We start from the raw sequence: 17,523 nt of genomic DNA on the forward strand, positions 1-17,523 counted from the left end.
GATAACAAGTACTGAGGCTTTTAACTACTGCCCTTCCATGAGAGGAGGTTTCAGGAAAGCTGTAAAAACGCCACAAGGAGGGTGAAATGGAGCCATGCACAAAACACCAAGCTTTAAAGATCTGTGTACTAACAAATTTTAATCCCATACCTCACCCAGAAAAGGAGACCAACCTCAGGTCATTCATCTTGAGGGATCTGCTGCCATCATCGGTTGACAGTTATTACCGATACACCGGCTCTTTGACCACTCCGCCCTGCAGCAAAGTAGTGGAGTGGATCATCTTCTCCAGGCCTGTGTATCTGTCCCACTCACAGGTGTGTATTGTCCACACACACACACACACATGCACACAGACACACACATAGACTGCTGTTTTTACCGCACACACTAAGATCCCATTTGTGGATCGGTTGCAGTCCACCAGTGTGAACGCACAAGCAATTTTCCCTCATGTGCCTCACCTCCTTAGTCTCTTTGCACGTTCCTCTCCACTTCCTTTGCATATGAAACCATGACTGCCTATGCAGCGCATGATTAAACAAGAGGGCTGAGCCAATTACTGGAATTTGACAGCACCTACACTTACGTATATAGCAGGGATAATAATTATTGCACACGTCAAGGTTTTCCTTTGTAAATATATTTCTAATGGACTATGTACATGAAATTTGCAGCAGGTGTTGTTAATAACCAAAGTAATCCACACATACAAAGAAATCAAAATAAACATGTCTATAAATCAAGTTATTAAAATAATTTTAACCCTTACTGCACATAAAAATCCTCTGTCCTAAATGCCAGATTTAAATTATCTCCTGTATAGAGAAACTAGTCACATGCCTTGCTCTTGTGTGATTTTGACCCATTCTTTCAATAAATTCTGAAGGTATTTTAAGCCACTTTGCATTGATCTTCAGTTCTTTTCTATTGATTTACATTTGGATTCAAGTGGAGTGACTGACTGGACCATTCCAGCTGCTTTATTTTCTTTTCTGAAACCATGTGAGAGTTTCCGGGGCTGTATTTTTGGGATCATTGTCTTCCTTTAAATATGTGAAGAGATTATCAAAGTCTTTGTCTTATCTCAGTCTTAGACATGCTGCACAGCTGTATCAACCCTTTTTTTGCTGCAACCTAGTCTGAAAATCCTGGCTGCATTCAAATGCAATGCATTTAATGCAGTTTTTACCTTGAAAATTTCAATACTGCCACCTGTGCCCCTACATGTTTACTTATAAGTTTGGGTCCACCTAAAGTGCACCTAACTGAAATGTTAGGCACACCAGTGAGACCAGTTAGCCTAGTGTTGGATCATAGGTTTGTTTGCTAATTAGCTGCTACAAAAATAATTTCCTTAAAATGCTTGCAGCAGCAGCTGTGTTCTGCTGCAAATGTTAAACATGTTTTTCTTTCAACAGTGGAATATTGCACAGTGATGTGTGAAGAGAGGCTATTATTGATGTTTTCTTTAAATTACCGTATCTTGTGTGTTTTTGAAGCTATGAGGGACTCGTCTTTGACTTCTCGACAACTCTTCTGATTATTTTTTCTACTCCTGACAGAAATTTTGCGAAATGATGGTGAAATGATGTTCTTTCCACTTGTGGATTTTGCTCACTGGAATATTTTGAAGTTTAGAAATATATCTGTGGGCGGTCTTGAGAGAGCTCTTTGTTTTTATCCATCATGAGAGGCTTCTTGTACTTTGGTAATAAGAAATCTTTTTGTAGGTCATTAATTAGGACTAAACCAGTTAATATTAATTAAACTGATATTTAGCTGGATTGCTTTCTAAATACTGACAGATTTCAAACATTTTCTTGACTTACAGTGCCTTTTTGCCACTTCTTTCCTTCATTTGTTCAATATATATCCCTGTGACATTCCACTTTATCACACATAACTTGATTTATGGGCTTTCTTATTTATTTATTTATTTATTTCTATGTGTGGATTACTGGGGTTGTTGCCAACATCTGGTGTAAATTTTAATGCCAATATACCGAAAATAAATAAATTTACTGAGAAAAAAGTTGATGTGTGAAAATACTTGTTTTACTGAGATTGTCTGTTAGGCTTTAAATATATACACTGTATCACATTGAAGCAGGTCATAATACAATCTGAGTTGTTCAAGTTCATCAGTTTAAATCATTTTCCCTTCTACAGGAGCCTCCCAGTGTGTGAACATGAAAAATGCTACGTTTTGCAGCACTTGCTTGTGTTCTTTAAAACATTTTACCTCCAGCTGTTATTGCTGTTTGTGATTTTGAGAGATAATATATGCCAAATCACGCCTCGTGCTTTTTTTTTGCTGATCCCCTCCCTTCCACAGTGCTTTGCGGCATCTTTTATACATACAATTCTTGGGTTACCCAGCTGCATATTCTCTAGTGTTTTCTGCGCCACAGAAATTTGCAGGGCTCAGTGGAATTTCTATGAACTTGCATGAGGACAAATCTTTTGTTCAAAAATGACTTCTGCTGCAAGAATATTGACCACCTCTACAATGTTTGTGACGCTCACAGATAGTCCTTTATGAACCTGTAATTCATTTCTCCAAGCACCCATAGGACACATTGATTCCACAGTATCTGTAATGTGTAGTCATTACAGCACACGGCAGGAGATCATTCTTGGCAATCAATGGCCACAAATTTGCCCCATTGAGAAGTTACAGCCCAGCAGGTAGCCAGGGTGATGATTGAAGTCTGTGCCTGCTGCTGCCTGTGGTGTAAATGTTTCTTGCAAATACAGCTCTCCACTTGTGAACATTCAGCTACTGGCAAGTGACTACAAATGCAGTGCTGCATGATATATTATATTTAACACATTCATGCGAACATTGACTCACTCACACAAACATACATACACAGCAACAGTAGCACTTAAATTTAGCTTGATAGCTATCCTGTGTTTCTCTCCATCTAGCTGGATGCTTTTTACTCCATCTTCACAACGGAACAACAGGACCATGTCAAGTCTGTCGAGTACCTGACAAACAACTTTAGGCCACTGCAGGACCTGAACAATAGGAAGATTTTTAAGTCGGCTGTGAAAGATGCATGGCAGAAAGATTTGACTGAGATATTAGGAAGCCCACACAGCACCGAGGCTTCTAGAGGTAAGATTTTTTTTGTCTCAAAAAACATATTTTGAGTCATTTTCATCACACAAATTGGGCAAATATTCTATTTTGTTTGTGTCGGCCTGAGTTGTGTTTGCCATTATCTTTAATGCAAGTAAAGGAATTTGAAATGGTTGTCTTTGCAACAGACTGCAAACAAAAAAGCTTGAATCAGTTATCTGGTAGCTTGTCTCATATGTTCAGACACAACTGTGGTCCAGCCCTTCAGCCCGTTGCCTTTTGATGCTTTGATTCATTGATTAAGTTGTTAAATAAAGAACAGCAGTAAATCCCATTTCTGAAAACTGTCAAGGATTAGATCTTGAATGAAAAGGCTGGTCAAAGGGATATGCCGAAAGGCATGCTAAAAACCTGAAGCTGTTACTCATGCCCATGTTAAGAGGCTTCAAATATTTTGGTGCCTTTAAATAAAATATAAATGAGAGGTTATTTAAGTACTGTGGGCAGTACTGCATACATTAACTGTTTATTCTTTCTTTTTTTTTCCCCCATTTTGAATTTTTGTTTTAGAAATTGAGAGATTTGGAAAGCTGTAGAATTCGCAAAAGATGAATTTTTGAAATGGTTCTAGGTTGATTCTTCTAGACATAAGATATATTTTGGTTGGCATAAAAGAAAGTTCACTCTGTTCCCACTTAGGCCCCAAATACCCTACTTGAGAAAGTTTTTTAAACAGATACTTTCCCCTACGTTTGAGATACAAAGTGTATTATAAGGAGGTTCATTGAGTGCAATGAACCTCCTCAATGAACGTTCATTGAGTTGGAATTTAAATAAAACAATTGAAGCTTATTGACCTAGATAACAGTTTTCTGTTAATTTGGATTCTCTTCAGCATGTGGATAAATAAATTTATTGTCAGATGTTGATAAATCAAATTTTTTTGTGAATAGCGTTGTTGGTGTTGCAGGTTCTGGTGCATGCTCAGTGCACAAAGAAGTCATGGGGATTGGGTTAAATTTACTGCCATTGTTTCCCCAAAACATTTGATCATCAAGTAACAGACACATGTTTTAAAAAATTATTTTTTTTTGTCATAATGCCATTTCCATGTGGCATGATAGATGCAACCTATTTGCAAAGATCACAGTGATAGTAGTGTTCAGTAAAAATTGTATTATTTGTGTTCTTAACTTTAGTTTAGTTTTTTGCTCAAAGTGTTTGAAAACATGCCTAATGCAAAGTTTTATTTAGACTGTTTAAAGTTAAATGGAAAAAGACACAACATCAGGTACAAAACACCATTTACAGGACATTGTTTAACTACTTGAAATCAGATTCTGCTGGAAGGTTTTTATTAAAATTAATAATTTTTGCTAGCACGTGTTAGCTTATAATGCTTCCACTAGCATCTTTGTGAATTTTGTTTTACTTATACAATCAGCTACTCAATGAGTTTGGTTGGTTGAAAGCATTTTATCATAATTAAAAGTTGGTTTTTGGGGGAAACTTGACACTTGACACAAGTCACCAGAAAGAACATATTAATACAAAGCACAGACTGCACGTGAGCCCTGATCAGAGTATTTTTGTTTGTCTTTTTTTCTTTTATTTGAGCGTCTTGCTGCGCTTGCTTTAACAGAAAGTGCAGGAACTAAAGAGACTAATGAGAAAGGCTGCTGCTCCCTAAATTGGTGTTGTTGGTGTCTGGTGGGGAGAATTGATTGGGAATGCTTGTGATGAAGTTGGAGCACTTTAAAAGGGCCGATCAGCAATCATCATTAATATGTGGCAAAGCTAAAATAGACCTATACAAATTAAGTTGTGAAATTGCTTTTGTGGTGTTATGTCACTGGGAAGGATGAATACAGACCAGCACATCTCACATTTTTCTTTCCGTTCCTTTTTCTTTTAGTTATCTTCTCCTTTCTCAGTTGAGAATTTGTGTTTCTTTGCTCTCAGATGTAAAACTCTTTTGGCTACTTGAAGCATAAAAGTGTCTTTTCTTTCTTTAGGAGTGTTATCTCCTGAGGTTGTGCTGTGAGAAATAGTTTATATTATTTATGTGGTAAATGGTAGCTTGGATTTTTAAAGGATATGACAGCCAGGGCCACTCTCTGAATGAATATTAAATTGAACAAACTTTGTGCCACCATTGACAGCAACCTCTGCCATCAAACATTTTCTATTACTTGCTTTCAGTCTTTTACATTGATGCTGAGTAATATTGTCCAATTCTTCTTTATAAAATGTTTTTTTATTTATTTCAGCCACATTGAAGACTTTTTAGGGTCATTCCACAGCATCTCACTCAGATTTTGGTACACAATTGGCCTAGGCCACTCCAAAGCTTTCATTTGCGAGCAGTCCTTAGGACTTGTCTGTGTGTTTTGGATCATTGTTCTGCTGCATAACAAAAAGTGCATTCGAGCCTAAAGTAACAAACTTATCGCCACACCACACATTTTATGCAGAATTCATGGTTCCATAATTATGGCAGGTTGTCTTGGTCCTAAAGTAGCCCCAGACCATCAAACTACAACCACCATATCCACCTGTCTGTATGATCTTTTTCTAAAATGCTGTGTCGGTTTTACAACGTATGTAACGAGACACACACCTGCAAAAAAGTTCCACTATTGTGTCGTCAGTCCAAAGGTTATCTTCCCCAAAGTCTTCAAAATCAACAAGCAGTTTTTTGCTTTGTGTTCTTTTTTTCAGCAGTGGTTTCAGGCATGGATCTATTGGATGCCATTTTGCCCAGTCTCTTTCTTATTGTTGGTCCATGAAAATGTACCTTAACTGGGGCAACCGAGGCCTCTAGTGCTTTAAAATGTTGTTCTGAGATCTTTTGTAATCTCCTTGATTAGTGGTCCATGCACTCTTTGGGTCTTTTTGGTTATCTGGCCATTCCTGGAAAGGTTCAACACTATTCTGAGCCTTGTCCTTTTGTGAAATGGTTCTCTTTGAGGTTCGTTGGATTCCCATAGCCACGGAAATTGCTTTGTAAACATTTCCAGATGGGTGGATGTCATTGACCTTTTCCCACTCGCTCCTGAATTTTTTTTAGATTGGGGTATGATGTGTTGCTTTTTGAGATCTTTTAGCTTACTTCATGTCTAATAGGTTCTATTTGAGTGATTTGTTGATTCTTGGTTTAAAAGCTTTTTTCTACATCGTCATTTTAAAACTACTTTCTTTGCTTATTTAGGTTATCAAGTATGATGATATGAACCATTTAATTGTGACAAACAAGCAAAAACTAAAGAAAATTGTATCGGGGCAGGGAGGGAGGTTATTTTAATGTTTTTAGTTCAGTCTTTTGTGACTTTTTTTAATCTAAGAAGAGAGATTAAAAGGTGGGAGAAAAACTAACATGGCATGCCCAAAATTTCGAAACCACCAAGACATTTCCCTTTGGTAAGAGACTGCAGCCAATAGGATAATGCAAGACGGCTTTCTTTTGGTCCAGCCTAGAGTTCACGTTTAGTATAGACCAGCGGTGTGGGCCTCAGACTTTGAAATATTTTCACACTTGGAAACAAGATACAGAAGTTTTAAACACGTGAAAAACAAAATCTCTGGTTAAGTTAAACAATTTAGTGTGGTGTACAGTTCAAACAAGGATTATCACAGCCGCAGTCCGTAAAAGATTGATCTAGCCTTCTGATTTGCTATGTGTACGGCATCTTGTCTTGAGAGTTTTGCCTGACGCTTCGGTGAGCGAAGTCATCATGAGACACAGATCACGTAATCAAAAGTAGGTTTTGTTACAACTATGGCAATAATCTGATGTGGAAAGAAATATTAGATTACCAAATTTGGACTTTCTTTATGATATCCTTTATGATATCCTTTATGATATCCTTTATGATATCCTTTATGACATGACAGAGACAGAGGTTGAGCAGAGTATCAACATTGACTAATTTTTAAATATGTAAAAAGGTACAACAGCAGCTTGGAAGGTCAGAAAAACTCTTATTCTAAGAAACCATCCTATTGTTTTGAGAAAACTGATCCAACAGTTAATTTTGAGGAAGTCATATATTCCACCTTGCCCAAATGAAGTAGGCAAGACAGCAGAGAGACTACAGAGGTGAAAGGTCAAAATTAAGATGTGTGTGTTGCCACACTGTACAAGTACAAGACCTGGCCTGCTTTTCCACAATAACATGAGATGTACAGAGCAGTTCTTTTTGTCAAAGCAGATCATTTTTGTGTTGGCTTTGAGTCACTATGTTTGTTGTTTGTTCCATCAGCTGATTGACTAGTTGGCACCAAATAAAGTTCTAGGTGATGAGAAGCAGCAAATCCTGACTTCAAAGCTTTTAAAACTAAAGCATGTTTGGTATTTTGCTTTTTAAAAATGACTCAAACAGGCACTTTAGGCTGCAGTGATATCTCTAGCAACAGCTTCACATTATCATAAAACAGGTGTTGTAGTTACTGTGTTGGTGTTTATCCGTCAGATGAATTTCCTGCAAAGTTTAGTAAAATGCTAGTGTATGTTTAAATCAGATGTATCGCTTTCTTCAGTTTTACAGATAAGTTCATGTTCCCCGCATCATTCTCACGTCGGCTCACGGTTTGCCTTGAAACATATCGTACAGCTTTCAGAACCGATGCGCAGTGGAGCGCCTTTGTTGACAACAGTCATTTCATCCTCCACATTGTAGAAGCTGCCAGGAGAAAGATTCAGGCTCTGCTCTTCTCTGAGTGGTGTTGCAAGAGGAGATCGAAGCTTTAGAGATTATTTTTGGGAGGTTAGGGTATGCTTCACACATGAATTGTATGATGTAATTTGCATTTTTGTAATTCTGACATTGATAAAACATTTACATTTTTGGTTCTTTATGCTCAGTATGCTAATCATATTTAGCCTCTATAGATCTTCTGCAACAGTTCCTGGAATCAGAAAACGAGTGATGTCAGTGGATCAGTGGGGTTTAAAATTAATCCTTTGCTGTCGTGTTTATGGATAAATTTAACACAAGTTGTTAGGATATTCCATTTTTTTGTTTCCCAGATGCAGTAAGCATGACAATATATTTTAAAATGCAAGGCAGGAGCTGATGAAAAGCTTTCCAGAGAGTTATTAATACACTGATGTTAATTGTAAAAGGGAGGTGATTTTCAGGACAGTAATGATTCAGCCTCCAAAACCAGAGTGATATCTTCAGCTGCTATTAAATTATTGTTCTTGAGCTACTGAACCTGACAACGAACATCCGACAGGTTATGATGCATTTCGCACCTGTCACACCTAATCAACACCCTGAGATTTTCTTCCTCTTGTTTTTTTTCTCTTCTCCCTTGTGTGCCTTTGACTGACTCCCTTCCCTACCCGTCTTTCTTTCTTCCTTCCCATCTCTCACATGTCATGGTGCATAATTTGCGTCCCAGCCTCACTGTGCAAATGGGGAAAATTGTGGTGACAATTTCAATTTGGCAGAAACTCTAAGAGCACATAGTCATTTGACACCAGTTTCTGATTGCTACTGCCCTGATGTGCAGAGAGGCTTGTCCAGATTGTCCCTTGCTCATACTGATGAAGGTTAGTGTAAATATCCATGCTGTAGCCTGCAGTGCCACCTTGAGGAGGATTCATGCTTTTTTTTTTCATCCTTCTCATGCCAACGGCTTTGACTTATTCAGAGAAACATCTAAATGAGGAATAGATAGAAAGTAGCTGTACTCTGCATCATGTGTGCAGCATTAAACTGTTGAAACCCTTGCATCTGAAATGTATACAATGCAATAAAAGTGTTGGGACTAGTAATGTATGTTTTAACCTGAGGCTTGTTTTGACCCCAGTCAAGCCAATAGGAGGGTTTTTGTTATTAGATTCCAAACTTATGTTCCCCATTTAAAAGTTTATCTATTGACATTTTTTTTAATCCGGTTTCATGGTCAAGCTACTTGCTACTTTCAACAAAACTCTACTCATTTGGAAAAATACTCTATTATTGTTTATCTCTTTGTGATTTTCTTTCTGCTTTTTTTCACTTCTTCTATTTTGGGGCCTCCTTTAATGCTGCCTTCTTTTCATACTTCTCATTTCTTTCTGGACCAGTGTGCAGCAGTGCCCCTGTGAGCATGAAGATCCAGCCGCTGAACGAGACAGCCTTGATGGTGAGCTGGGAACGCCCCCTGACAATCTACCACCCCCCCATCACCAGTTACATGGTCTCTTACAGCTGGGTGAAACGGGATGTCGCAGATGAAAAGACTTTTATAAAGACAGGAGACCAGAGCATGGTAAGAATTATCAGAAATCACCAAATTGGTCTAAGTTTGTTTCATTTTTTGTGTTTTATTTTTGTTTTTATTTATTTATTTAGAATTATAATACATTTTTTCCCTTTTTATATTTGTCATTCTTCTGTTCATTTATATTATTTCATTATTATTTATAATAATTTGTTTATATTTTATGTTTTCATTTTATTTATTGCCAGATTTTCATTATTTGTATTTTACTTTATAGTTGTATTTTCACATTATTTTATTTTTCGGGAGCTGTTGCTCGAACAGCTGTGATTTGTGTGCAGAGCCTCAGATGCATCTGTCAGGATGAGACGCTGGCCGGATCAGTGACAGTGTGTAAAGGGGGAGACAGGTTGTGATGAACTCTGCATGTGGCTGTTGCTTGATATGAGGACCCAGACGCTTCCCCTGTCACTCACCTGTCTAACAATAGAAGCATGGGCCTGTCGCAGACGTTCACGCGTCACAACTGATATATGTATAATGAGCTGACAAAAGCCCTTGTGGCCTTTTACCCAGGTGCAACGCTTGTCCCGTCCTCTGCTGTTGTTTTGGTTTTTGTTTGTTTGTGTTTTTCGATTTGGCATTCATTTAAATTTGAAGCACACTGTGAAGTCAGGCGCTGTATTAGGGTCAGAGAGTTAATTCAAACCAAAGCTGTTCAAACAAAAGCGGTGTTTACACTTTGGTTTTACCAATGCGGCCATCCAGTTTGAATTTAGGAAAAAAAGAATCTGCGGTGGTTTCCGGCTGCAGAGGCTGCTCTTTGAACACAGATGTCCTCTAATAACGAATGCAGAGCAAATGTAGTCTTTAAGATATTTGATCCACTGATCACTTAACTCAGCTCTGCTGCCTTAAACATTGGAAAACCTCTTCAGTTCTTACAGTATATTTCCTCTAAAACATTCACAGTGTCTGCAGAAATAAATCTTCTCTCTGCTGGAAGCTGCACCTACTGGGATATTCTTTTTCGCTCTACATAGTTTTCTCTCCGGTCACATATCTTTCCATTTCTGAATATCCAACACCCCGCTGTGCATTTGTTCAATGCCTTCTGACCCCCAGCTGTCTCCATAGTTTGCATGACTGCCTCTTTAGATATAAACAGAGCCAGGTCCAAACAAGCACCCACTAGTTCAGAATGGTGGGATCAGTTCCCTGGTGACACAGCTACCTCCAAACTGGTCATGCATTTCAAAATACACGGATGCCATTGCCATGGGTTGGAATCTGGTGAGGCATCTTGCACACTTGCTGCTTCTGTGACTCCTTTTTGGTATAGAACGCTGCACAGAGAGGGTATGATCCTAAGGAAGGCACTTGATATTTCTTTGTAGCTGCAACCGGACTTTGTGACATTGTTATCCAAATGAAATACAAAATTCCTATTTCTTTTTTCTCCTTTACTTTCATTTTTGGACCACTGAGCAACAGTCCAGCCATTTTCTCTTTACCCAAAGTGAGACACTTTCTGTCTAGTTTAGGAGTGGCTCAACGTGTCATGGGAAATGGCTTGGAATCCTAGAAAAAATTTTGCTTCCCAATCCTCTCAAGAATTTCCACAATGCAATTTCCTTCCACTCAACTTTCCATTGATATGCTTTGATAGAGCATTTTGTAAACTGCCACCTTCTCTAGCAATTACAAGGAAGGGGGTTTACCCTCCTTATAGCAGGTCTCTTACTGCTTACTACAAATGTCAGTAACAACTACTACTCCAAAATACAGTTAAAACCAGATGGTTACATAAGCCGCTTTTTCCACTGGATTTAAAGCACCAAGACTTACTTTTAACCAGGTAAATTGAATCCTGGGGAATTTGTGTTTGTCCTGTTTTCATTGCTTAGAAAGGTACTGGTACTTTTATTTAAATCAAACCATGACATATGGGGAAGTTGTGAAGACAACTGCACTACACCGTAAGTCCAGTGGGTGGAGTTATTAAGGAAACTAAAGGCCAAAGCCCAACTAAGAACCACAATAATTTATTAGTATGGTGTAGGGCCTTCTTTTGCGGTCAATACAGTGTCAATGTGTCTTGGGAATGACATATACAAGTCCTGCACAGTGGTCAGAGGGATTTTAAGCCATTCTTCTTGCAGGATAGTGGCCAGGTCACATTTCAATATTTGGAGCAAAACTGTGCTCTTACCCTGCTAATTGAACCTTCACACTCTGCTCTTACTGGTGCAATGTGCAATCAATGAAGACTGGCTACCAGGCTGGTCCAATTTAGCCATGAAACCTCCCACACTAAAATGACAGGTGTTTCAGTTTCATTGTCCAACCCCTGTATATATATATTTATATATTTATTTATTTATAATATATATTCAAGTAGGTGCTTTTTTTAAACATTTCTTTGAGATATTTTTATTCCTTCAAATTCAGATGTTTAAATACACTAAGAGTATGACACCTTTTGGGAAAGGCCAGATGATGATGTCATTGCTGTGTAAGCTTTTCATAGGTTAATCACACAATGTTTTGCTGCCTGAGGAAATGGTGATGTTCACAAGCAGATGGTAAAATGAGTAAAGAACTTTTTGTAGAAATATAAGCAGCATCTGGGCACAAAACCTGGATACAAATAAGTCTTTGAAATGAGCAATGACACTAGCCTGCTTCCAAATTACTTACAAAGTGAGTTTAGTACAACAAAGTCCTTGTTTTGGCGTTGCCATCACAAAGAACTGATCACAGTCCCATAAATCGTTGTTGGGCAGACCTGAAACGTTGTATGTGAGCAAGGTGGCCTGCAAACCTGACCCAGTTACACCAGTTGTGGCAAGAGGAATGGGCCGAAATTCCAACAAACAGTTGTGAGCTTGTGGATTCTGACATTAAAACAGTTTTTTCTGTAACATAAAGGATTATTTTGACTACTAGTAAACTAGTTTTCAGGCAATGTCTTGACCAGTATCCACCTTATTACTCATGTTTGATGGTTTCATTGCAGATTTCTTTGTAAAATATTCAGAAGAAATGCCACATTCTACCTTTACCCTCTAAAAATGAATCTTTCATGAATATTGATTCTGGGAGAGAAGCAGGGAAGGAGATGTAATTTAAACATTTTTAAACTGGTTAATTGAAGTAGTGAAGGGCAAAAAAAATTTTTACTCAGCTTTTTCCATGCAACGCATCTTCATTGCTGCATGCCTTTAAAATGCCTGGAGGGGATCTTTAACTTGGAATCTAGTCACTAAAGCTTAGAAGTGACGGACAACTAAGTTAAAATGGAAAATGAATATGCAGGATGGCTTCTCGCTGTCAAGGATGGCCTTACAAATTAAGTTAATGCTATGCTCAGCTAAGGATGGATTAATATTTATTTCCTTTCCTTTAGATTTATGCAGCCTCAGAAGTCTGTCTCGCTTGCGAGCACATCAAGAAACATGCCACAAAAATGGCTCTAGTTGATTTTAAACATAGAAAACATTTCAGTTTAAATCTCCCTCTGCTGGTTATTTGCTACTGCCGGCAATTTGCAGCAACATTTAGTGACCTTTTAGTTCTCCATCAAGCACGCTGCGCCCCGAGGTTGTCTGGCACAACCGTCATATCTCCACAGTCTTAGTCTTCATCCTTTGTTTTCCGAGGCCTCATCAGACAACACGAGAAGGCAGAGTCTTCTCTATTAGAGCTGGTGGAGAAGCTTGTGTAGGCGTGAGATATGAAGGAGAGTCAGTTCTTAAAGCCCATATTTGAAGAATGTTTTGCGAATTAAATAACACTATGATTTGACTGGGGGATTTTTGGCTTTTGAGGCTGCTTTCTGTCTTTACCAGTTCTTCTAAGCAGACTCTTATTTAAAAAGTCAATTTTTGCAAAATATATTTAATTGACTGTAGGTTTATATTATAATTTTACTTCAAATAGATGATTAAAAGAATCATTACTGTGTGCATGTGGTGCTGTGTGGCTATTTTATATATTAGTCCTCGTCTTTCTCAACTGGCAGTCTCTCTTATTTTGCCCACTTTCATTTTCATTTCAAATTTCTGTTTTCTGTCTCTGAAAACTTTATCTGAATTATTCTGCAAAAAAAGGAAAAATAAATAACTGGCTCTGCAACAGCATAAGTGATCACCCATCCAATTTTGTGGACAATTTTAATATAACTATAGCCATCTGTGAACTCTATCAAATTAGGCAGAAAAATCACTGAAGCTTAGCATAATATATTTTCACTTTAGGCATCAGAATCCATTCTTTCAAATGTAATTGTACTACTACTTCATAGTATTTTTTTTCCCTTGTTGCAAATGTGTCCATCTTCTTTCCCTTTGCAGAAAGCGGTGATTACTAATGTGTCCCCGGACCTACTTTACCTGTTCAGGGTACAGGCAGTGTGTCAGCATGACCTACGCAGTGACTTTAGCCAGACGCTGCTGTTCAGAGGTACACAGTTTTAATCCCTGAAGTGCTTTAGTCACTCTGCGTGCTAAATTGGGACTTTCTTTGAGTCACACATATGATTATTTAAAAAAAAAACTTTTCTACCTTTCTTTTTTCGTTTCCAGCAAATACAACAAGGATCTTCGAAGGGTCTCGCATTGTGAAGACTGGGATGGTTAGTTGGCCAGAAGATGGCAGTGCAAATTGATTTTTGTGTTAAGATCCTACATGGTCTGGAGGGGTGAAAAGTATTTGTACTTCCAGATTGAATATCCTATTATCCCATCCATCCATCTATCTATCTATCTATCTATCTATCTATCTATCTATCTATCTATCTATCTATCTATCTATCTATCTATCTATCTATCTATCTATCTATCTATCTATCTATCTATCTATCTATCTATCTATCTATCTATCTATCTATCTATCTATCTATCTATCTATCTATCTATCTATCTATCTATCTATCTATCTATCTATCTATCTATCTATCTATCTATCTATCTATCTATCTATCTATCTATCTATCTATCTATCTATCTATCTATCTATCTATCTATCTATCTATCTATCTATCTATCTATCTATCTATCTATCTATCTATCTATCTATCTATCTATCTATCTATCTATCTATCTATCTATCTATCTATCTATCTATCTATCTATCTATCTATCTATCTATCTATCTATCTATCTATCTATCTATCTATCTATCTATCTATCTATCTAACTGCTGTAGCTTAATGGATGTCCATCTTATCTGTTGAGGTTCCATATTTACAGTCTGGTCCCTGTATTGATTTCTGCTATAAATCTATGATGAACATTTGTATTTATACCCTTAAAGTAAGGCAATAATGTTTGGAGAACAATGGAAAACTTGTAGGAACCCTGTAAAAGGTTTTTATTTTTATTTTTGTGTAACCGCTTTTTCTTCCGCCTTTCCTTCTCAGCCCACAATATCCCCAGCTTCATCAGCAGATATGGCTCCCATCAGCTCCGGTTCATCCACCTGGACGTCCTCTGGTATCCACTTCTCCCTTGTCTCGATGGCCACAGGAATGGGCCCCTCCTCCAGTGGCAGCCAGGCCACGGTGGCTTCAGTGGTGACCAGCACCTTGTTGGCAGGCTTGGGCGTCGGCGGAGGGGTGATCTCCTCTTTGCCGAGCTCTGTTTGGCCCACACACACTCCTCCTGCCAGTCAGAACCCGTCACATCAATCCACTCCACCATCGAAGCCCAGCATTGGGCAGGCGGCGACTCAGGGTGCCGAGAGTAAGAAGCAGGCTGAGGACAAACAGGCTGCGGGTGAGGGGGAGGAGGAGAGGGAAGAGAATGGTGAAAAAGAAGAAGAAGAGGAGGAAGAAGAGGTTGAAAAAAGGAAAAAGGACAAGAATTCACCTAATAATGAGGAGAAGCAGGCAAACAGCACTGTGTCCGAAGAGCCTTTAATCCCTACCCCCGCATCCACAGCCAAAGAGAAAGGAAAGGGCAATCCGACAACCAAAGCTGATGCAGCCCCTGCAGGCACTGGTGATGACCGCTTGGTAAACGAGGAAAAGAGAGCCACCGAAGTAAACACAGTCTCCACTCAGGAGCCACGTAATGACAGCGCTGAGATGCAGATTCCTCAGAGCTCCACTGTATCTCCAAAGAATAAAAGTGATGGAAAGGGTCATTGGCCTTTTTCCGTCCACACTGGTGAGCGCATCTCTTTCTTTCAAACACATTTAAAAACCCTTTAAACAGAAAGTGGTACAAAACAAAAATCTCTTTGAGGAATTTGAAAGTCTGTTTCTCTGGTAGCCAGCTTTATAACAAGGAAAGACTTTTGCAAAGCAGGGTTCAGTAAACACTACCAACATCTACGAAGGCCAATTTAGAAGAACAAATAACTTGACACAAGACAGTAAATATACTAGTTACCATCTCTGTAAAAGACAAAGCTCCAGGCTTTTGTGTCACTACAACAGAGAGGCCTGAAGGAAGAAGACGGCTGTCTGCCAGAGGGGTTCTGCCTCAAGGAATTCCTTTAAGCATATTTCAAAAGAGTTCGCTTCAAGGAAGAGCTTTTATGAAATTTTATATTTTTTTCTATCATAATGTTAGAAGTGATAAGTTGCTTGAAAACTGAATGTCAGGAAGTCGATTGCAAATGAGGATTTCTCAATAATACGATTTGCATAAAAATATGAAACAATTTGCATTGTGAGTTTGAAAATGGAACAAAGCCAGAAGGTTAGGGTGGGAATGGTTTTTATTAATTACACCTATGGTTTATTAATTTCTTAGAATGTGTGTTTATTCTCCCCACAAGCATCCTGTAACAGGGCTTGTGTAGGGACTAGACATCATATTCATGTTAACACATAGCAAAAATACTTTATTGTTTTTAAATTATTATATAGGTTAATTTTTATTTTATTTTTTTTATTTTGAACTCAGTTTGTACAGACTTTAAGATTATAATTATAATAATAATAATAACAATTTGTTTTATTATTTGTGCAGATAAGCCTAATTCTTTTAAGCAACAAGTTTGGGAGGGGCGATGCTATATTAGATTGTGCTCTAAACAGCTGGACAAAACTCTTAAAAACTCTTCAAATGGTGTGATATTTTAAAAACTTTTAGAAGTTTATTATACCTTCATACCGGTAACCGCTCTTTGCTGCTCAGTTATAAAAGGCAAAAAAACTCACCTGTAAGTCTCAAATTCTATATAACTGTATGAATGAGTGTGTGCTTGGTTGTTTGTGTGTTGCCCTGTGATGGACTGGCGACCTGTCCAGGGTGTACCCTACCTCTCGCCCATAGACTGCTGGAGATAGGCACCAGCTTCCCCGTGACCCACTATGGAATAAGCGGTAGAAAATGACTGACTGACTATATAAACTAATCTACCGCAAGCAGATACTGACCTGTGATTCACTCCACATGCTGTATTGCTCACTAGTTTTACTATACTGGACATATTGCATTGAGGTCTGGAGCAATAATTATATTTAAGTAATGAAGTTTTGACGAAAATTCAGAATGAAAGACTCACCTTCACCGCCCGCTCCTTCCAATGACTCTTCTGTGCGTCTCCTTACCATCCAATCAGCATCCTGTCCGCATGACACTTGACATCCAATCACCTTCCGACGCCTCGCTTTTAAAGACCTTCAGCCATGTACATCCTCGCTTGTCAGCTGAGCTCGCCCCTCCTCCACCCCACCTCCACCATCTTCCTTCCCATCTACTCCTGGCTTCCTCGCTCCATGGCTGCCAATCCACCACCAGTGTCGCATCAGGGGGAAAACATCTCTAAATCTAAACCTTAAAAATTTACATCTTAGCTCATGACATTCTCAGCATTCATGTCTTCCTCTCAGGTCCGAGCCCCAAAGAAATAACCATGTAATCATGTATCATTAAAATCATGTATCATTGCCATCCTTTTCCTTGTGAGTCTTTTCAGATTGAAATATCTTTACACATATAATTATTCTACAATAAGGTGCAATACGCCTAATTCACAGGTCTGGATTATAGGGGTTAAATAGAATGTTTGTGCTTACAGTCAAGTTGAAATTTTACAGTCAGGCTTACTTTTCAAGCAATAAGTAACACATTACCTTTAGACATTGAAAGATTATTCTGGGATACGAAGGGACCATTTAGCCTGAGTCTAAAAGTGGAGACCACAAGGAGAAGGTTTTCTATTTCTGTTTGTGGTCTTAAAATCTAGAATGATCTATAAATGGT

The 17,523-nt window shown here is 38.3% G+C and overlaps 1 protein-coding gene across 1 annotated transcript in view; it reads left to right on the plus strand.

Annotated features, from left to right (window-relative positions):
• The window catches only part of LOC124856368 (receptor-type tyrosine-protein phosphatase gamma-like), a 176,313-nt gene that overhangs the window by 139,174 nt on the left and 19,616 nt on the right, over nucleotides 1-17,523 (plus strand). Inside the window, exons 7-12 of the mRNA XM_047346722.1 lie at nucleotides 160-317; nucleotides 2,935-3,127; nucleotides 9,168-9,352; nucleotides 13,660-13,768; nucleotides 13,891-13,940; nucleotides 14,727-15,474. Of these exons, the coding sequence (XP_047202678.1) occupies nucleotides 160-317; nucleotides 2,935-3,127; nucleotides 9,168-9,352; nucleotides 13,660-13,768; nucleotides 13,891-13,940; nucleotides 14,727-15,474 (1,443 nt within the window). The remainder of the gene's footprint in view (nucleotides 1-159; nucleotides 318-2,934; nucleotides 3,128-9,167; nucleotides 9,353-13,659; nucleotides 13,769-13,890; nucleotides 13,941-14,726; nucleotides 15,475-17,523) is intronic.

Source organism: Girardinichthys multiradiatus, chromosome 20 (genome assembly GCF_021462225.1).
Source record: "Girardinichthys multiradiatus isolate DD_20200921_A chromosome 20, DD_fGirMul_XY1, whole genome shotgun sequence".
Classification (NCBI taxonomy): domain Eukaryota; kingdom Metazoa; phylum Chordata; class Actinopteri; order Cyprinodontiformes; family Goodeidae; genus Girardinichthys; species Girardinichthys multiradiatus.